Genomic DNA, 22,219 nt, shown 5'->3' with positions numbered 1-22,219 from the left:
TGGCAAAACCCTTATTTTGACCAAAACCGTAAAATCGTAAAAACTGACATTTTTACCCGGTGAAACTTTGCAAATAAGCAGTCAATACGTGCATATAAACATAAGCTAACTTTTTAACAATTTAGTTTTTTAAAAATATTGATGTAAACAAATCCCCATACCTTTTTCCCGAATATAGAAATACGAACTACCAGGCTCCAAAACAAGGAACTGAGTTCTCAAAACCTAAAAACCATAGAATAACACTTCAATATAATTCTATTTACTATAGATCTACCGAATTAGAAACTAAATCAGACCCTTACCTTGATTATAGGATAAAACCCAAAAATCTTCAAAACGAAGATCCAATCCGCTATAATCGTAGAGATTTTCCCCCTGATCCGCGTAGTAACGTCAGATCGTGGATTCGGGTGACGAACAATAAAAGATTCGAAGAGAGAGAGAGAGAGAGAGAGAGAGAGAGAGAGAGAGAGAGAGAAAGAGAGAGAGAGAGAGAGAGAGAGAGTTTTGAGTTTCTTTATCTTTAAGTAACCAAAAATGATATTTATAGATCCCTTGACCTGGTCAAACTCGTCGACGAATGATGCCTTCGTTGATGAGCCATAGAAGGCTCTTCGTTGACAAACCTCTTCCTTTGTCGATGAACCATTGTCCGATATTTTTCTTGTCGGTTGGGATCACTTCGTGGCTGAGGCTCTGATTTTCGGCAATGAATCTCAGAAGGGTCTTCGTCAACGAGAACCTTGGCTTCGTTGATGAAGCCTGCTAAAATTACCTTTTTACCCTTTTTCCTATTTTACGGGTTCGGGTCTCTATATTAAACTCCCCCGCACGTGCAGCTCGACAACACGTGGAGAGATAAACACATGATAAATAACACCCATAATAAGGAATGTAATATTTTTTTTTAAATTGCTGCCAACAAGATTAGAACCCATGACCTCATAGTAACTAGTTCTGATACCATGTTAGATTATTACTTTACCTAAAAGTTTAACCTGTTAGATTGTGGGCCAACAATGTATATCAAGCTTTAACACACCTGAAGAAAGGAGAAAGCTACCTTAATAACGCACAGGGTCAAGGAAAAAGGCTACTAGCTATTTTCATAACAATAAACACCTGACAAACTCAAGAAGAATATCCACAAAAGAATAACAAGTATAATAAAACCAAATAGGTGGACACTTTTGTGCATAAAATGACATTTGCATTGTTATTGTTTTCTACAATTACTACTTGTGAAATTGATAATTTAGAGAACGATGGTGAGTTTGATAGTGATTTTTCATGTAATAGTGTTTTGTTGTTGGATGATTCATAAATATAATATGATTCTTTATGCATCTAATTTTCTAATACACCAAGTAATATTTCTTATTTGGTCCCTTTTTTGCTTGAAGGTTTATAGAATGAATTTATTTTTGGGGAGGGGATTCAGGCAAGAACTTGGCTGAGAGTCACAAGTGTAGGGATGGGATTCTTCCTACCCTTGGGAAAAAGAGGATGGCTGATCCTAAGGAAAATAAAATTTGATTAGGTGGAGAATTAAAAAAAAAACCTCATGATAACCAACAAAGTTTTAAAACTTTATCAATTATTAAAGGAAGAATTCAAAAAGAAATTTTCTTAATTATGATTGGTTAGTTTTGTTTTACTCTGCTTTTATTATCTTTCTAGTTTGGTTACTTCTGTATTAGTTTGCTTTTATCATCTTTTTGGTTGTCATCTCCTATATAATGATTCTTCTCTATTCTTTTAATAATTTTTTTTTTTTTGAAAAAAAAAATTATTAGTACTTGTGAAACCTATGTAGAATGGTTATATGCTTGTCTCAAATGAGGGTAAAAGTGTAAATTTGTTTTATGTAAACAAGGGCATAATTGCACTCGTGTTAATTCCTCCGTATAATATTCTTAATGTGTAGTCACATTCAGTTTTTGGGTTTATATTTTGAAAGATCACTATAAGCCTAAATATATAATCACTCGTTTAAATTATGAAGGAGATTTGACTGCAAATTTTATAAGAATTTTAAGATATGTTACTACTTCAAAGTAGATCACTGTTGTAGCGATCGATTAGGTCGAAAGTTCATGAAGAATCTCTCTCACTTCAAATTTACAAAAGCAAGTGGAGGCTCTTGGAAAGTTTTGGTTAGGAGTGAGCATAATTTGGTTTTAACCAAATTAACTGAATTAATCGACCAAGTTTGGTCAGTTCGGTTCGGGTAATTTATAGTTCTTTTCTATTTGGTTTTTGAATATGGTAATTTTGGGTATTCAATTTTAGGTTCGATTATGGGTAATTTATATTTCGGTTAACAGAATTATCTGAATTTTTAATTAATTAATAATTACGTATAAATTATTAAATTATATTATTTATGATTTTAATTTTTAGGCTAGGTTGGTTGGCGCTAGGGTTTCCTAAATCCCAATTTCCCATTTACTTCTTTCAGTCTTCTCTCATCTCTACCCTCTCCCCTCTTCGGCTCTTTCTCTTCCCTTCCAAGTTCGCTGTTCGCAAGTCGCAACTTCGCCGGCAGCAGGCACTCCCTGACACCCAGTCCTAGTTCCCTTCAGCTTCACCTTCCATTTTCAGTTCCCTTCCCACTTCGCAGTTCGCACACAGTCGGCGACGGCGAGTTCGATCCTGTTCCAGATCGGCAGATCTAGTCTTCCCCTTCGGACGTCGGCTTCCACCTTCCCAACTTCGCAGCTGGCACTCTCGCAGACTCGCAGTACTCCTTCGGACCTTCCGTCCTTCAGGTTTTTCATTTTTCCGTTGTGTTCAAAACTCGAAAGTCTTTGCAGTTTGATGTTTATTGCTTTTTTACAATACCCTACGATGAGCACAATGTGTTTGATTAAATGTATGAGCGAATATTTCCTCCAAATTATTATATTCATGTTTATCAGTCTCCCTTTTAAAATGGTTTCTTTGTGTTATTTGTTTATATTTGTTTGAATGTTCATTGAATTCGAGTTTTGTCCCTTTTTAATTTTTTTATATTTGTGTTTTCTTACTTTTGTTGTACCCAAAGTCCAGTGCCCTGTTCTCTTCTTCTTCGGTTCTTCCCTGCTCTTACCAATAACCCTTGTTTGTGTATCATGGAAAAATTTTTTGGTGTTGAAAATTTGTCTAATGAGTTGTCTTCATTAGTGGATTCAAAATTCTCTTTGAGTACAAAAGCATAAAATAAAGGACAGAAACAAGATAAAAGGATGGAGGATGAAATTTGTTTGAGAATTACTTAGTTGTTTTAAGGGAGAATTACTCATAATTAATTTTATTTTTATTCGGTTAAGTTTGGTTAACTGAATTACCTGAAAATTCTGTTCGGTGGGGTATGGTTCGGTTAAATAGACCAATTCAGTCAGTTTTGTTAAGTCCAGCATAAATGCAAATAGAGCACTCACAAAAATATTCTCTTTGGGTGAGAATGTACCACAATTTATGGAATAATTTTTCTCTTCGGGTGAGAAAGTACCGCAAGGTTTGGATAAAACTGATTTTCTCCTCCTTCATTGATAACTTTTGGCTGCTTAAATAAGCAAAGTCACATACAAGGAAACCGAAATAAAAGGGAAACTGAACACACATAAAACAGGGCATGCAAATACACGTAAAAAACAGAGCATAACGGCTCCGTCCAACTGCCACGACCTAGTCCATTCCTAAATATTTGGGATTCAGATCGTCGTGGCCTAATGTCACGGGCTAAGCTTGTTCAGGGCATTATGCTTGCCTATGACCGCTTATCTCGTGTGTTTGGGATGGGTTTCCATCATGTAAATACTAGTGTAGGGTTATTTTCTAGTATTTCTTTCATTGTAAGCCAAATAAGGCAGTATGACTCCTCGGTCACTTTGATGTTTCCTAGTGCTAGAGTGAGAATGGCCTAGAAAGCTCTTTAGGGGAGGGTGAGTGTTCATCAATCATTGTAAAACTCACTAGCAATTGTCAACGTGCTTAGCCTACTTGCCTCCCTCGCTAAGTACAACATGTCAACGGAGGATTTGTTAATGAATTACGTTTGCTTCAATATTTACTGCTTGGTTGCCACGGCTTTCATGAATTGATTATAATTTCCGCTGCTATCTGATTGAATGTTAATGAAAGTGTTCCGTGGATGAATGTTGGTAAACAAAAGGCTGGCTAGTTAAGCAAGAGTGCTTTAGCTAGCGCCGCACGGCCCTTCATACGGTGTGAAAAAGGCGGACCGTGACATTTGGTATCAGAGCCCAAGTCGGTGACACTTGGTGAGAGCCCAAGGTTGAGTTGCTACGTGAATTCGATTGCCTTCGTTGTTGGGTTTGGAAAGCTTTGGTAAGTGACCATGGCACCAAACAATGCTGAGAGGATCAGCGTGCTGGAAGCACAGGTTGAAGAGTCAACCAACACTATGGCCGCGGAGGTGGCCCAGATGAGAGAACTTGTTGATGAAGTGAGGGGATCACAAAAACATCAAGCAGGTTTGATAGGCGACATGTCAGAGGACTTTCGCCACACTGTGGAAACTTTGCAAGCCCGGATGGCAGATCTGGATGCAAAGGTAAATGTGATGGTTCTTGCTATGGGGAACTCCAACACTCCGGGAGTTAGCAAGACCAAGGTGCCAGAACCCAGGACGTATGGGGGTGCCCGAGATGCCAAGGAGTTAGAGAACTTCTTGTTTGATGTGGAGCAGTACTTTCGCGTTGTGAGGATGGCCTCAGAACAGGCAAAGGTGGATACTGCGACCATGTACTTGGTTGGTGATGCCAAACTGTGGTGGCGTACCAAGTACAGAGAAATTGAAAATGGAAGCTGTGTGATTGATAGTTGGGCAGACTTGAGGAGAGAGCTCAAGGCCCAATTCTTTCCTGAGAACGTTGAGTATAATGCAAGGAGAAAACTGAGAGATCTCAAGCATACGGGTTCAATCAGTGACTATGTGAAACAATTTTCTGCTTTAATGTTGGATATTCGGGATATGTCGGAGAAGGACAAGTTGTTCTATTTTCTAGAGGGGATGAAACCGTGGGCAAGAACTGAACTTCATAGACAAAGGGTTCAAGACTTGTCAACTGCACAAGCGGCTGCAGAACGCTTGACAGACTACGCTGGTGATGAGACCACTTCGTCCAAACGGTTTGGCGGAGAGGGAAACGGTGGAAAGTCTTTCAAGAATGGCAAACCCAAGAGTGGGGGAGCCGACCCTAATTCATCAACCTCACAGGAAGCTTCGTCGTCTCGAGGGTTCAACACACCCAATGGAAAGGGGAAGAGTAAAATTGAGTGTTTCTTGTGTCGAGGTCCTCATCGAGTTTTTGAGTGCCCTCACAAAGCATCACTTAATGCCTTACAGGCTTCTATTGCAGAACAGGCAGTGGAAGACGATGGGGAAGAGGATGACGCCCCGAGGGTGGGTTCAGTGCGGTTAGTGAACGCATTGGAAAAGCAGGCAAAAACACCGAAAGTTGCACGAGCAAAAGGGTTAATGTTTGTGGACTTGAGGATAAATGGGAAGAGTACTCGCGCTATGGTGGATATGGGAGCTACTCATAATTTTGTTTCGCAGTTGGAAGCAGGAAGACTCAACTTATCCTTAGAGAAGGATACAGGACGCGTGAAAGCAGTTAACTCTGTAGCCCAGCCTACTCTGGGAGTAGCCAAGCAAGTGGTGATAAAGCTTGGACAGTGGGAAGGTCATGCGAATTTCACAGCGGTGCCATTGGATGACTATCCAGTCATTCTAGGAATGGAGTTCCTAATGGGGACGAGGGCAGTGCTGATGCCTTCGGCTGGTTCCCTGTGTCTGATGGGAGATCACTCGTGCATGGTGCAAGTCGTTGCAACGAAAGGAGACGAAGGGAAGTCCCTTTCAGCCATACAACTCAATGAAATATTGGGTCAGGGTGAGCAGACACGTCTAGCCACGGTGGTGGTAGACAAAGAAGTAGGCCAAGAGCTGGAGCCTACGCCCATCCAAGCGGTGTTGGATGAGGATAAGGAGGTGTTGCCAGATAAGCTGCCTCAAAATTTGCCTTCACGACGGACTGTGGAGCAAGAGATCAAGTTGTTATCAGGAGTGAAACCACCTGCTAAAGGGCCATGTTGGATTGCGCCTAGAGAGATAGTAGAGTTGGGGAAACAGCTTGATGAAGTGGAAGCGGGATGTGTTCGCCCTTCCAAAACACCGTTGGGAGCATCGGTGTCGTTTCAGAGGAAACATGAGGAGCATCTACGGAAGGTGTTCGACAGGCTGAAGGGAAACAGTCTGGATGTGAAGAAGGAGAATTTCTCTTTCGCTCGGCGGAGCAACAAATTCCTTGGTCAAGCCGTTGAACAAGGTCGTATCCGGAGGGGTATGGAGAAAGTAAGGATGATTCAAGAACGGAAGATCCCCACGACAGTGAAGGAGTTGCGTTCCTTTCTTGGCCTTACTGGATGCTGCAGGAAGTTCGTTAAGGGGTATTCGCGGAGAATGACTCCAATGACAGGACTACTGGGAAGGTATTATTGGCCGCACACGTGGGATGATGTGGTTAATTATACCAAAACTTGTCTCACTTGCCAACAAGACAAGGGGGAGCGGAAGAAGTATGGTACTTTCAGGGCCGCACCAAAGTACTGTTCGGCAGAGGAGACGGCACAATTGTTCCTTGTGACTGTTGTGAAACATTGGGGTTTTCCCCAAGTTATTATTTGTGACCAAGATTTAATGTTCACTGACAACTTCTTAACAGGGTTTTTCAGGATATTCAGGTCACATCTTGACATCTCTTCGAGTTATCATCGACAGACAGACGAACAGATGAAGAGATTCAGAGAGCTGCTAGATGAGTACTTGTGCCATTTTGTCAACGACAACCAGAAGAATGGCGTGCAACTACTTGATGTGGCTCCATTCTGTGGCAACGCCCAAAGGCGCTCAACAACCAAAAAGAGCCCTTTTGAGCTTGTTATAGACCAGCTGCCGCTGTTACCTCACACAGTGGGCGAGCTGTACAGACAAAAGAGTCCTAAGGCGTACATCTTCACCAGTGAAGGGAGACAGAATGCAAACTTTGCCCAAGCCTATCTGGAGAAAGCTTCTAAGCAGATGAAGAAATGGGTAGAACAGGAGAGAAAACCGCAATTTCATGTCAATTGCTTCAAGCCATTCAACGCCAACACTAAAGGCCTAAGCAGAAGTCGGTCAAACAGCGCAGAGTTGAAGACAGTGCAACCTGACAGACATGATGTTGAAGAGATCCTTGCAGGCAGAAAGTTCATATCCTCAAGGAAGAAGCGGCAGAAGTTCCTAGTGAAGTGGAAGCGCCTTGATGACAAAGAAATCAGCTGGATTTCTGCGGAAGATATTCAACTGTTCGTGGACAAATTTGAAGTGTGCCTACCGCCAAAAGTCTACGAGGACGTCGACCGCATAAGTGGGGGAGAATGTCACGGGCTAAGCTTGTTCAGGGCATTATGCTTGCCTATGACCGCTTATCTCGTGTGTTTGGGATGAGTTTCCATCATGTAAATACTAGTGTAGGGTTATTTTCTAGTATTTCTTTCATTGTAAGCCAAATAAGGCAGTATGACTCCTCGGTCACTTTGATGTTTCCTAGTGCTAGAGTGAGAATGGCCTAGAAAGCTCTTTAGGGGAGGGTGAGTGTTCATCAATCATTGTAAAACTCACTAGCAATTGTCAACGTGCTTAGCCTACTTGCCTCCCTCGCTAAGTACAACATGTCAACGGAGGATTTGTTAATGAATTACGTTTGCTTCAATATTTACTGCTTGGTTGCCACGGCTTTCATGAATTGATTATAATTTCCGCTGCTATCTGATTGAATGTTAATGAAAGTGTTCCGTGGATGAATGTTGGTAAACAAAAGGCTGGCTAGTTAAGCAAGAGTGCTTTAGCTAGCGCCGCACGGCCCTTCATACGGTGTGAAAAAGGCGGACCGTGACACCTAACAATACCTCCCCTGTTAGGCCACAACGAACTGAATCCCAAATATTTAGGAATGGACTAGGTCGTGGCAGTTGGACAGAGCCGTTATGCTCTGTTTTTTACGTGTATTTGCATGCCTTGTTTTACGTGTGTTCAATTTCCCTTTTATTTCGGTTTTCTTGTACGTGACTTTGCTTATTTAAGCAGCCAAAAGTTATGAATGAAGGAGGAGAAAATTAGTTGTTTCCAAACCTTGCGGTACTTTGTCACTCGAAGAGAAAAATTATTCCAGAAATTGTGGTACATTCTCACCCGAAGAGAATATTTTTGTGAGTGCTCTATTTGCATTTACGCTGGACTTAACATTGGTATTAGAGTCAATGGGAACCAACAAGGAACGTATTGAACAACTGGAGTTTGGGCTTGGTGCAGTTCAGGAGGGACTACCTCAAATGGAGTTTGGTATGACTAACAAACTTCACCATTTGGAGGAAGCTCTCAATCATATTTCAAATGTTTTGCTCTCTAATACGGAGTCCTCAAGTCATGGAAATCACCACCGAGAAAACAAAGATGGAGGTGGACCAATCGTCTCGTCAAAATCAGCCAAGCTAGAATTTCCATGATTCTCTGGAGACGATCCGACAAAGTGGTTCAATCTTGTGAACCAATATTTTGAGTTCCAGAATACTCCCGAAGCCCAGAAAGTTTCTTCGGCTTCCTACCACTTTGGAAGGGGAGGCCAATCAGGAGAAGAAGGATGCGTTCTCTCGTGGGCAAATTTTGAAGATGAACTCTGGGCTCGCTTTGGGCCTTCGGAGTGTGAAGATTTTGGTGAAGCTCTTTTAAGGATAAAGCAGGATGGTTCTCTGCGTGATTACCAACGGGAATTTGAGCGCTTGGGCAATCGGGTACAAGGTTGGACACAAAGAGCTCTTGTGGGAACATTTATGGGTGGCTTAAAAACGGACATCTCGGATGATATCCAAATGTTTGAGCCGCAGACATTAAAGGAGGCATCAGCCTAGCACGAATGAAAAATGATCAACCTGCAAGACCTACACCACCAATGCGAGCTTCCCTAGCCATTTCCCCTGATAATCGAGTAGCACCACCAACCCCTGCTGTTCCTGTTCAACAACTAACCTGGGATGAAATGCAGCAAAGGCGAGCCCAAAACTTTTGTTTTAACTGCAATGACCATTTTATTGCAGGACACAAATGTCAAGGGCCACGGATACTCATGTTGGAAGGTTACAATAGCAGTGGCAACCTGTTATGTGACAATGTCACCAAAGAACAATCAACTGAGGAGAATCATGAGAATCTTGTACGTCATTGTATTGATCGACAGCGGGTCAACTCACAATTTTATTAGTGAGCGTATGACCAACCTATTGCGGTTACTGGTGGTGCCAGCGGAAACCTTCACAGTTCGGGTTGCTAGTGGAAGCATCTTTCAGCCGAGGAGGCAACGTGGGAGCTAAAAAAATAAATGCGCTACAGGAGATGTTCCCGAATATGGGCCTTGAGGACAAGGATCCACTTGATGGGGGATGTTAAGTCCAGCGTAAATGCAAATAGAGCACTCATGAAAATATTCTATTCGGGTGAGAATGTACCACAATTTTTGGAATAATTTTTCTCTTTGGGTGAGAAAGTACCGCAAGGTTTGGATAAAACTGATTTTCTCCTCCTTCATTGATAACTTTTGGCTGCTTAAATAAGCAAAGCCACGTACAAGAAAACCGAAATAAAAGGGAAACTAAACATGCGTAAAATAGGGCATGCAAATACACGTAAAAAATAGAGCATAATGGCTCCGTTCAACTGCCACGACCTAGTCAATTCCTAAATATTTGGGATTTGGATCGTCGTGGCCTAACAATACCTCCCCCATCAAGTGGATCCTTGATATTTGGGATTCACATATATCTCCTCTATAATGTTCTGCTGTCTAATCTCCCTCCAAATGTTGGAAAGGAATTGAAATTGTGATTACAAACCAAGCTCAGTAATTGTATTCCAGCAATAACTATATTCGTGCCTTGATTCCATTTTGTCTCAACTCTTTCGCTTTATTCTATTTCTGCCTCAATCCCATTTCATGAAGCAAATGTAGTGTAACTTTTCACAGAGGGTTTGCGTCTTTCTATCATTGCCATTCAACGAACAGCCTTAAAGTTTTCAACAAGCTATCACCGTTTTAAAGAAGGTTCGACCATTGCATTTCATCTATAGATTGATCCAATTCGTCTCATTTTCTTCTTTGTCTATAGTGAGCTTTTTCGCTTCCTACCTATTAGTTTCTGTATACATAATAAGCTATTTGTAGTTGGTACTCTCATAAGAGTAAGGAAGCACTTTTGCATGTACTTGCATTCTGTTTTTTCTATTTTGAGTTAATTGATTAGCTAATTTATTTTCTTTGTTCCCTCACAATGTTTGATGTACAATTTTATTTTGAAAATAAATGGTGAATTATTTTAATTTGTCGGGTTATCTCCTAAGAACATGAACATATAGGAGACATTAAATGATAATAAAATGATTGAATGTCTATTATTTAATATAATATATGATATGATAAGAGGATGATTAATATCCTCTTCTAAGAGCTCTCCGTATTCACACTTCGTCCTTCTTTTGTTATATGTTGGCAGTGGACCTACGTAGGGACTCATGTAATCAATACTGATCAAGACAAGTGAGTACTCTGTTGCCCTTCATAGCTCTCCCTCATGATTGATACCTCAACCTAACTATCTAATAATCTTTATAAGTGTAGGATAGTTTAACCATGTAATAGGTTGCTAAGATGAAGATTTTCTACTGCCCATGGATCATCAAGGATCGAAGATATAATATTAACCATTCATTATTTTATTTTATTTTATTTTGATGACCCAGAACGCTAGCCTTGGGCGAGCCCTTCGGACCCCCCAAGCAGCACCAAACCGGGGGAAGACTGCCCGACCCTTATCCATTCATTATGATGGGAGATTCTTGTGAGGGAGTAATGAATTTACTTGCATTCCATTGTTATCAATAAATTTTCACTTTGAGCTTCATTTTTTTAGCATGGAAGAATTCCAAACACTTCTCTAAAAGATTTTGGATGTGTTCTTATGATTCCTTTTCACACTGCAATTAGTGGTATTAGAGTCAAAAGTGATGCATGGTTAGGGATTTGAGCTTTTTCTCATAGGAGGTCTGCAGGTTGTGCTGCAAGGAGTTTTGGACGACTGAAAAAGCAGAACGCAACCTGGGCTTGCAACGCACAAGATCGTGTGCCTTGCATCCCATGATCCTCATAGTTTTTTCTTCCTCTCTGCCTCTCTCCCCATTCTAAAGGGGAGAATAGAGAATGGATCAAATTGGCGTGTCATTCTTTTGAAATATGGCCAACGCCTTGATTTTTTATTTCACATTTACAAGTGCTGCAGATTCTTTGCATATAATGTTTTACTTAAGACACTAGAGACAATACTGTGTATGATGAGATTCTCCAATGAGAGTCCACCAAAATTTATATAGGAAAAAAATGTTTTTCAATTTGAATTCTACCAAGATTTATTTGATGGGGAAAAAAAAATTATATATGGAAAACAAATTTTTGAAAAAAATTTAAGACACCTTTGTGATAATAATTGTGGGCTTGAACCGTAATCATATATTGATAGGAACTGATAGCTAATGGTTAAAAATAGTTTTGGTCTTTTGTAACAAATGAAAGCAAAAACTCCTTATTGTTTTTGTTGGCTCTCTCTTTTATATTCTTAGAGAAAGATATTTCAATAACAACAACAACAACAACAACAAAAAAAAAACAAAGCTTTAAGTCTCACTAGGTGGGGTCGGCTATAGCCTATATGAATCTTTTTTCGCCAATTTATGTGATCATGGACCATGTCTTTTCACAAATTTAGGGCTATTAAATCCTTATTTACTATCTTATTTCAAGTTATTTTAGGTTTACTCTTACTGCTACTACCCCCCACAGTAACTAACTTGCCCTTCCTCACTAGCGCACTATGTGGCCTACGTTGCAAGTGCCCAACCCATCTAAGTCGTCCCTCCCTTATCTTATCTTTTAGAGGAGCTACACCTAACTTATCGTGAATATGTTCATTCCTTAATTTATCTTTCAGTGTTATACCTCTCATTCATCTAAGCATTCTCATCTCGACAACTTTTACATTTTGGATATTCTATTTCTTCGTTGCCCAACATTATGATCCATATAGCATAGCTGGTCTTATAGCTGTTCTATAAAATTTCACTTTTAATTTTAAGGGTATTCTACATTCTACGGTCACAAAACACTTTAAACACTTATCCATTTTACCCAATCTGCTTTAACTTTATGCATCACATCATCTTCAATTTCTCCTTCAGCTTGCATAATAGATCCAAGATATTGAGATCTACAAGTGATAATTATTTCTTCATCATCAAGTTTAACTTTGTCTCCAATATTCCTCCTGCCGTTGCTGAATTTACATTTCATATATTCTGTCTTATTTCTATTTATCTTATAGCTTCTAGATTCCAAAGTTTCTTTCCATAATTCTAACTTGGCCTCTACTTCGTTCCTAGTTTCATCAATCAATACATTGTCATCTACAAACAACATAGACCATGGAACCGCATTTTTAATGTTTTTAGTTAGTTGGTCCATCACTAAAGTAAAAAGATAAGGATTCAAAGCAGATCCTTGATGTACAGTTATGGTGATTGAAAATTCTCTACTTTCTCCATCTATAGTCCTTAGACTAGTCATTACTCCATTGTACATATCCTTAATGACATCAGTATACCTACTACATACATTTTTTTTTTGCCTGTTTTTTTTTTGTTTTTTCTAAAGCTCTCCATAGAACTTTCCTAGTTACCCTATCATATGCTTTCTCTAAGTTAATAAATACCATATGCAAGTCACTTTTTTTTTCTCTAAACTTTTTCAGTAATCTTCGTAAAAGATATATAGCTTCCGTGGTAGATCTCGTAGGCATAAAACTAAATTGATTTTCTGAGATCTTTATTTCTAGCCTTAATCTTTGTTCAACTACCCTTCCCCACAGTTTCATCGTATGACTTATTAGTTTAATTCCACGATAATTATTACAATTTTGAATATCTCCTTTATTTTTGTATATATATATATATATATGTTAAAGTATTTTTCCTCCATTCATTTGGCATTTTCTTAGTTTTTATAATTGTGTTAAATAAATTAGTTTATCATATAATTCCATTATCACCTAAGCATTTCCAAACTTCAATTGGGGTGTTATCTAGTCCTATACTTTTTTTCCATTTTTCATCTTTTTTAGTCCAAACTTAACTTCATTAACTCTAATTTTGCAAATAAATCTCATATTTTTAATCTTTTCCTCATTTGTCAATTCTAAGTTTAAGCCTTCTATATGGTTTTCATGAAACAACTTACTAAAGTAATTTCGGCATCTATCTTTTATGTATTCGTCCTTAACCAAGACAATATAGCCCTTACTTTTTATACATTTTACATTTCTTAAGTCCTTACTCTTCCTTTCTATAGCTTTAGCAAGTTTAAATACATCGATTTCCCCTTCTTTTGTATCTAATCTATCATACAAACTATTAAATGATTTGTGTTTAGCTTCACTAACGGTCTTTTCGCATCTTTTCTCATCTCTTTATACTTTTTAAAGTTATCCGTGTTTCTACATTTTTTGCCAGGTTTTATACCAAATTCCTTTTATCTTTATGACTTTTTCGACATCTTTGTCTTACCATCAACTTTCTTTGTTATTCGAGAATCTTCCTTTTGATTTATCTAAAATCTCTTTTGTTATCTTTTTAATAGAGCTAACTAATCTACTCTAAAGAGTATTTGTTTCTATCCCCCATCTTCTATAGTCCAATCCCCATCTTTGATCATTTTATCTTTAAATTTTATTATATTTTCTCCCTTTAGGTTCCACAATCTAGTTCTATTACACTAGTGTATTTTATCTTTTTACTTCCATTTTTGAATATATATATATATATATATATATATATATATATCTAACACTAAGTCTCTATGTTGTGTGGTTAGGCTTTCACCTGGAATAAATTTACAATTCTTGCAATAAACGATCTACTCTCCTAGTTAAAAAAAATCTATTTGACTTCTATTTTGTTCACTTTTAAAGGTTATTAAGTGTTTTTCTGTCTTCTTAAAGTATTCATTATGATAAAATCATATGACTTAGAGAAGTCTAAGATCATCTCCCTAGGCTCATTTTTGTCTCCATATCTGTATCCTTTATCCATTCTCTCTTAACCTTTATTATCCCTTCCAATGTGTCCATTCAGATTTCCTATGAATATTTTCTTAGTCCGCGACATGCCTTGTACAATATTATCCATATCTTTCCAAAATTGTCTCTTAAGATTTTTTGCTAAGCCTACTTGAGGAGCATAAGCACTAATAATATTTATTATCTCTTGGCCTATTACCATATTGATTTTTACTTTTTACATCAGCAACGTTATCTTTTAAGTTTTTGTCTACAATAATTTTTATTCCATTCTTATGTTTTTTTTTTCTAGTGTACTAAAGTTTAAATCCTGATTTATCAGTTTCTCTAGCTTCTCCCCCACTCACTTAGTTTTTTAAAGGCAAATTATATTAAATTTTTTTCTAATCAGTGTGCCCACAATTTCCATGCTTTTACTCGTAAGTGTCCCTATATTCCAAGTTGCTAATCTGAGGCAATGATGGCAGCTGATTATGTTAAATTTCTTGATCTCTTTATCTCTTATGATAATATCCTGTGTTTTATATTACTATCCTTAAGTTTGTATGCATTCTGTTGATCTGATCTTTTCTTTTTGGGTTTAATGAAAAAAATTAGGATTTATATCAAGACAAGCTGTTTGAAATTTTATTTTGAATCAGAATGCCAGAGAGCAGCACAGTTATTGGTCTTTCCTGGGAACCAAAACTTCCTCTTGGCTCATCATCTTCTGGAAAGGACGTATCTGATAAATCTCAAACCGAGCTTGAAACTAAAATTTGTAGTGCTGTGTGGAAGCCTAATGCGGAGCTTGTTGATGGGCTGTATGTCCCACCTAACAACCCCAAGAAGTTGAACAAATTGCTCAGAAAGCAAATCAAAGATACAGCTGGGAGGAATTGGTACGTATAGGATTTCAATGATCATCATTCTCATATTTTTTGGTAAACAATGCAATTCAATTTCTAATGTTTGTTGTTTTTTGTAAAACATAAAATGAACAGGTTTGACATGCCTGCCCCAACCATTACGCCTGAGTTGAAAAAAAACCTCCAGTTACTGAAGGTATCATCTGACTTGTTATTGTTGTAATTTGTTTCTGGCTCTGGTTCAGATCCATTTTCAACATTTTTGGGCCTGCAATTCTGTCAAATTCATCTAGGGTAGGCTTGCCATGTGAATGCCTTTGTATTGCAAATTCTCTCTTTCACGCACACACAGGCGCATGCATGTGCACGCGTGCACACACACATTTACACCTGCATACATACTTGCTCCTACTGCTGCGCATGCATAAGCAGGCATGAACACATGCATGGAGAATAATGTGACCTCTGATCGTACAGAAAGAATGAACTCCGATTTATTAAAGATTATGATCCTACTGGTTATTTTGGTGAGATATGTCTCTTTTTTTGGAGGATTATCCTTGTGTCTTGCCTTCAGAATTTTTTGCTGCTACAATCTCTTCACTTCCCTAAAATAGGTTTAATGAATGCAATTTTAGTGGGCATTTGCTGCCAAGTCCATTCTTTTGAAGAAAAAATAAAAATTCAAGCAGCAACGTTCCCTCTTAGGGAGGTTTTTGGGACAAAATGTTATATTCTTGTTCTTAACAATTCTTGTTCTTAACATAGTTCTAATTGTATATTGCTAGCACTTGATCATAGCAATAGGGATTGTAGAATCTGGAATGGAATATGCCTCTATTCTGGAGAGTTGTATTTAGCTACTTAACCTAAACCAGTGTTTTGAAAGGCGTTTTTGAGGTGCGCCTCGGTGCGTTTTGGGACAAAAACGCCTCAAGGCGTATGTGTAAAGGCGTAAATCCAATAAAGCGTACGCCTCATCCAAAAAAGCGTACGCCTCAACCAAAAATCCACGCTTTTTTATGCCTCATATTCAAGGCATACGCCTTTTGGTATTCATAACTCCAGAACCCAAAACGCACTGAAACCCTATCCTCCCTCTCTTTCCCGCAAAGCTTCTTCTCCTCTACTCTGTCGCCGAAGCCTGACGAAGCCTTCGCTCTCTCTCTTCGAAGCCTAGACGAAGCTCGACGAAGCCTCGACAAAGCCTCTGCTCTCTCTCGAAGCCTTTGCTCTCTCTTTCGAAGACTCAATGAAGCTCGGCCCAGCCTCTGCTCTCTCTTTTGAAGCCTGGACGAAGCTCGGCGAAGCCTCTGCTCTCTCTCTTGAAGTCTCTGTCCGATAGGTCTGACTGTATTATTTTTACAATCAAACAAGAGTTGACTAAATAAATATTAAAAATTATTCCCATTTTCTCATGAAAGTTGGGTTCAAGGTTGGAGAAGTTTCAGGCATCTCCCAAAAAGCCCCTTAACATGCTGGAGAAATGTGTTTTTTGGCTTTTTCTCTTCTGTTTGAAAACTTATGGCTTATTTTTAATACTTAAGAATTATATTTTTATTTTTTTCTCAATTATTCTAATATTTTTCTCATTTTTATACTATATATAATTATTTATTTATTAATTATTTTAAAAAATACAATCCCAAAATGCTTACTCCTCAACTCCTTGAGGCTTACGCCACGCCTCGCCTCGCCTCGCCTTATGCCTTCGCCTTTTAAAACACTGTCCTAAACAATCTTTACATTGGATTAATCAGAAGGAAAAATAACTTGTGTAGTCAACTTGTTAAGTGCAGCTTTTAAAATTTAGCTGCTAAGCTCAATATTAGTTATTAAAACAAAACAAAGATATGTAGGAAGAAAGAAAGGGAAGAACACTGAGTACATAAGGCTCTATAGCACATTAGGGATTTTGGGTAGTGCACCTGTAACATTGGCCTGAAGCTCACCCTCAACAAAAGCCACGTCATTTCAATTCAAACTTGGCTTCCCACAAAAAATATAAGAGAGCTTTTCCTGATCATGACAATTTTTCTTTTTTAGTAAGTTACCATGTTTCTTCTCATATTGTATGTCACGGTGACCCATGTCCTAAATAAAGCTGCCCCAAGGCCCAAACTTATTTGGAATTCATAAGACTCAATAACCATATTAATCTACTGCTTATTAGTGTCACCACTTGAGCATTCAAGTCTTTTACAAATATTTTAGATAATACAACGACCACAACAACAATAACAACAAAACCAAGCCTTAGTCCCACTAGGTGGGGTCGGCTATATGAATCCTTTTCCACCAATTTATGCGATCATGGACTATTTCTATTGATAGATTTAAGGATATTAAATCCTTACTCACTATCTCCTCCCAAGTTATTTTAGGTCTATCCTTACCCTTTCTACTGCGCCCCACAGTAACTAAGTCACTTTTTTTCACAGGTGCATTATGTGACCCACGTTGCAAGTGTTCATATCATCTGAGTCGTCCCTCCCTCATCTCATCTTCTATAGGAGTTACACCTAACTTACCACGAATATGTTCATTCCTTAATTTATCTTTAAATGTTATACCACTCATCCATCTAAGCATTCTCATCTCGACAACTTTTACTTTTTGGATATTATCTTTTTTCGTTGCCCAACATTCCGATCCATATAGCATAGCTGGTCTTATAGCTATCCCTCTAAAACTTCTCTTTCAATTTTAAGTGTATTCTATGATCACAGAGCACACTTGAACACTTCTCCATTTTACCCAACTTGCTTTAACTCTATGTATTACATCATCTTCGATTTCTCCTTCAGCTTGCATAATAGATCCAAGGTATCGAAATCTATAAGTGTTAGTTATTAATTTCTTCATCATCAAGTTTAACTTTGTCTCCAATATTCCGCCTATCATTACTAAAATTACATTTCATATATTCTGTCTTATTTCTACTTATCCTGAAGCCTTTAAATTTGAAAGCTTTTCTCCATAATTCTAACTCAGTCTCTACTTCATCCCTAATTTCGTCAATTAATATAATATCCTTTGCAAACAACATACACCATGAAACCTCCTTTTGAATACTATTAGTCAATTTGTCCATCACTTAAGCAAAAAGATAAGGACTCAAAGAAGATTCTTGATGCACACCTATGGTGATTGAAAATTCTCTAGTTTCTCCATCTGTAGTCGTTACACTAGTCATTACTCCATCATACATATCCTTAATGACATCAGTATACCTACTACATACACCTTTTTTCTTTAAAACCCACCATAGAACTTTCTTAGGTATCCTATCATATACTTTCTCAAGGTCAATAAATATCATATGCAAGTCCCTCTTCTTTTCCCTAAACTTTTCCATTAATCTTCTTAAAAGATAAATAGCTTCTGTGGTAGATCTCCCAGGCATAAAACCAAATTGATTTTTTGAGACCTTCGTTTCTAAACTTAATCTTTGTTCAACTACCCTTTCCCATATTTTCATCGTATGACTCGTAAGTTTAATTCCACGATAGTTATTACAATTTTGAATATCTTGTTTATTTTTGTATATAGGTATTAAAGTGTTTTTCCTCCATTCATCTGACATTTTCTTAGTTTTTACAATTGTATTAAATACAATTAGTTAACCATATAGTTCCGTTATCACCTAAGCATTTCCAAAATTTTTGATAATACTTCAATTATTTTTTTAAAATGTTGTTACTAAACTCTGTTTATGAACTTAATATTATGTATCCATATGTATTCATTGCTTTGTAGCTTTATCAAGTTTTGTAAGCACTGATTTCCTTAAACAGAAAAAGATAAAAAGTTAGTTTGCTGGCATTCTGCGATGGACTTATAATTTTATCTATTAGGTGGATTTTCTAAAATTTTGTTTTCTTTTCCCCTTAAATTTGGGAACTTAAATTATTTGCACTTTTTCTGATTATAGTTGAGGGATGCCCTTGATCCAAAGAGGCACTACAAGAAGGGTGATTCAAAATCTAAGACGCTGCCCAAGTATTTCCAGGTGAGCCTATCATGTTTTTCTGCACTTGTTTAAAGTGTAATTATATCCAGTATCATCTAGGCATGTTTAATTATCTTTATACCCTCTTGTTATCCATATTTCATATCTCAATTGTACTTTTTCCAGCAGTAAAGCATTGACTTCTTAATTTCACAATTAATCAGGTGGGAACAGTGATACAGTCGGCATCGGACTTCTTCTCAGGTAGACTTACAAAGAAGGAGAAGAAGCCTACCCTTGCTGATGAGCTGCTTTCTGATCGTTCCCTTGGAGATTACAGGTGAGATGAGCAGAAAGCATCCGTACTGTCTTGTTCAAAGCCTTCCATATGGGTGTTTGCATGCATTTCAGATTGTTTATCAGTCTCATAACTGCAAAATGGTGCCTTGTTTATTAGATAGAGTTAGTTTTTTATTTTCATGGAGAAAATATGATAAGATAAAACTTGTTCAATTTTTTGTTAAAGAAAGAATAGAAAAGATAGTGCAGAAAAGGACTTTTTTTGAACATAGTGTCACATTGACATCTAGATTCAGCATCCTTAATTTTCTTAGTTCTATTAAATTTATGCTGATTTCTTGGCTACAATGTAAGAAAATAATTTGACAAAGGAAAAAAGGCTCTTACAATGTATTTTCTTGAGTGATGCATTAGAAAGGAGTATATTATCTTGTATTGGTTAATATTAATACAAACACTAGCCTGATAACTTTGCTAATGAGGCCTTGTTTCATCGGACCATTTCCAGTGGTAAGGTGCCTCCTTAAATGAGCTGGCAACAAGTGCATATTAGCATCTTATATTTCCATTGGTAATCTTTTGCTATAATATATCCTATTTCAAGTCTTGCCTAAAGGGAAATTTGTTGAAAATTTGGCCGATCTGTTTGGCCCTATGCAAATGGAGATCCATTTTTCCTCCACAGCTGCTTTTGCCGTGCAACCAACAATCTTTACTATTTTTGATTTCCCCATTTGAGGTCTGATATTTTCCATCTATTCGAACTTTTGTAGGAAGCGCAAGGTTAGAGAGATTGAAGAGCTAAACAGACCTGCCGGGGTTAACAAATGGAAGATTAAAGGGAAGCAGTCACGTAAGCGTGCAAAGCATAGGAGGCATCGACGGATGTGATCCTTACCATTTCTTACCCTCTGGGTCTTGTCATTCTAGCTAGATTATTTTTCCCAAGCTGGAAGCGCATCCATGTCCATAAAAGTATCAGCTTTGTTAAAATTGACAACTTACACAATGATGGCAATGACTTTATCTGCTCCCATGGGATCTATTTATTCATAAAATAATTTTTTGGGTATGTTCGGGACGTTTTCAGCCATGTTTTATCCATTTCAAAATTGGTAGTGCGACGAATCAAAGGCTGTAGGCTTTGGTTATCCAAAACTCCCAAATCATGCCTTGACATTGCCTTTTAGGTGCACAAGCATTAAAAACCACTTTTGGAACACTCCAAGCTTACCTTGCTTTATGAGTAAGACTAGGAATTTCTCAACCATGAGGTCATTCATTCATATTAAGTGTGAACTTCACTCAAATGAGGAAAAACAAACATGTTTGTTTGTTTTACCAAATAGCTAGATCAACAAATGATAGTGCAATACCATGTAAGCAGAATGCCAAATGTATCACATCAATAGTGGTAAAAGTCATATGGCATGGTAACACCCATTGCACCATAAAAATGAAGCTCAAGGAGTGAGTTTAGTTGGTTCGAGCCTTTGCCATACCTTGGTTTTTGTCCCTATATATGTAAGTTACAAAAACTTAGTAAATTGTTTATAAAAAATCCCACATTTTAAATGCTTTGAAAACAATTCGTTTCAAATCATATTTGCTTTATGAGGACAAAGGAATTACTCATTGTTTTCATGTGTAAGTATAATGTAAGTGATAGTCACCATATGATATCTCCTCTTTCTCTTCACTTCTTTTTTGTTTTTTCCTTGTTTTTCCTTGGGGTCTATTGAAAAGCCATTGAGATGAGTTGCATAGGGGGGTATTTTATCCCTCATCCTTTACCTCTTTATTCCTTTTTATGGGTTTAGAGCTTAAAACCTTTAATATAGACATTTCATGAGTTTTTTTTTCTTTTAATGGAAATATTAAAAAAAAGGAAAAAACACAATTATAGGGTAGACGGGATGATGTTTACAAAATTTAACTCAACCAACTTTTCGAAAGTCAATTTTAGTGTGGGAAAAAAAATTGAAATGTGACAACCAACTTTTAGAAAGTCGGTTCTGTTTGACCTGTGCACCCTGCCCCTTGCCCTTGGCACTCCCTTCACGAGGTGGAAAAAGAAAAAAAGAAAAAAAAGCTGAAAGTCAAAATTGACTTTCCAAAAGTCGGTTCTTCCATAGCCGACCCTGCACCCCCTTCTCGAGGCCAATACACGGAAGAAAAAAGAAGTAAAAGTTAGAACCGACTTTCCAAAATTCAGTTCTGAGATGCAAATTATGTGGCCTCCCCTGCCCCCACGCACTCCCTTCCTTGGCCCCCTCCCTCTGCGTGCCTTACCCCCCTACGCCCCATTGCCTCCCCACGTGCCCCCTCTCTCCCCACCCCCTATTTATTTTTCTTCCCTCCCTTTCCTTCTCTCTCTCACTTACCATTTGTCTTTCTCCTTTCTTCTTCCTTTTCTTTGTTATTCCTTTCTCCTTTAGCCTTCCTCACCACCTTCATCTGTTGAGTAAATGTTTTCAGTGATTTACTCTTCCAACTGCTCTCTTTCAAGGGTCAGTGACCACACTGTCAGTGAACCTTTTCATTGATTTAGAGTTTTTACTTTGATTTTGTACATTCATTTTGTTAGCCTTAGTAGCTACATAATCATATTTGATGTATTTTGATGATATCAACTTAATTATAATTCCAAGTTTAACCTATCTTTACAGATCAAGTCAGTACAGGCACAAGTGACAAATACATGAATGTATTGGGTCAAATGCAAAGATTGGATCGAGTGGACATTCGAGTAGGAAAGATCAAGGTGGACACTCACTCGGAAGAACTCAAACACATCCAACAAAGTCATAGTGTAATAGGGAGTGTTTGAGGTAGGAACTATTGTAACTATTGCAACTTTGTTTCACGCATGTTTATTGAGCAAGAGTTGAACAAA

At 37.8% G+C, this 22,219-nt stretch overlaps 1 protein-coding gene across 5 annotated transcripts; it reads left to right on the top strand.

The window, feature by feature from the left end:
* The first annotated feature begins 2,409 nt into the window (after positions 1-2,409).
* LOC131153096 (rRNA-processing protein fcf2-like) lies at positions 2,410-20,395 on the top strand. 5 transcript variants are annotated; one of them, XM_058105140.1, is made up of 8 exons: positions 2,428-2,774; positions 10,597-10,640; positions 10,844-10,941; positions 14,865-15,104; positions 15,207-15,267; positions 19,006-19,083; positions 19,248-19,363; positions 20,097-20,395. In XM_058105140.1, exons 4-8 carry the CDS (start codon positions 14,866-14,868, stop codon positions 20,212-20,214), a joined length of 612 nt encoding a protein of 203 aa, XP_057961123.1. In that variant the 5' UTR covers positions 2,428-2,774; positions 10,597-10,640; positions 10,844-10,941; position 14,865; the 3' UTR covers positions 20,215-20,395. The 5 variants fall into 5 exon arrangements, with proteins under 5 accessions (XP_057961127.1, XP_057961128.1, XP_057961123.1 ...); XM_058105141.1 differs by having other exon boundaries at positions 10,844-10,949; XM_058105142.1 differs by lacking the exon at positions 10,844-10,941.
* The last annotated feature ends 1,824 nt before the right edge of the window (positions 20,396-22,219 follow it).

The sequence above is a fragment of the Malania oleifera genome, chromosome 4, assembly GCF_029873635.1.
Source record: "Malania oleifera isolate guangnan ecotype guangnan chromosome 4, ASM2987363v1, whole genome shotgun sequence".
NCBI classification, from domain to species: domain Eukaryota; kingdom Viridiplantae; phylum Streptophyta; class Magnoliopsida; order Santalales; family Ximeniaceae; genus Malania; species Malania oleifera.
Note: the sequence above shows the minus strand (reverse complement) of the source record. Positions and strands in the feature narration are given on the sequence as shown.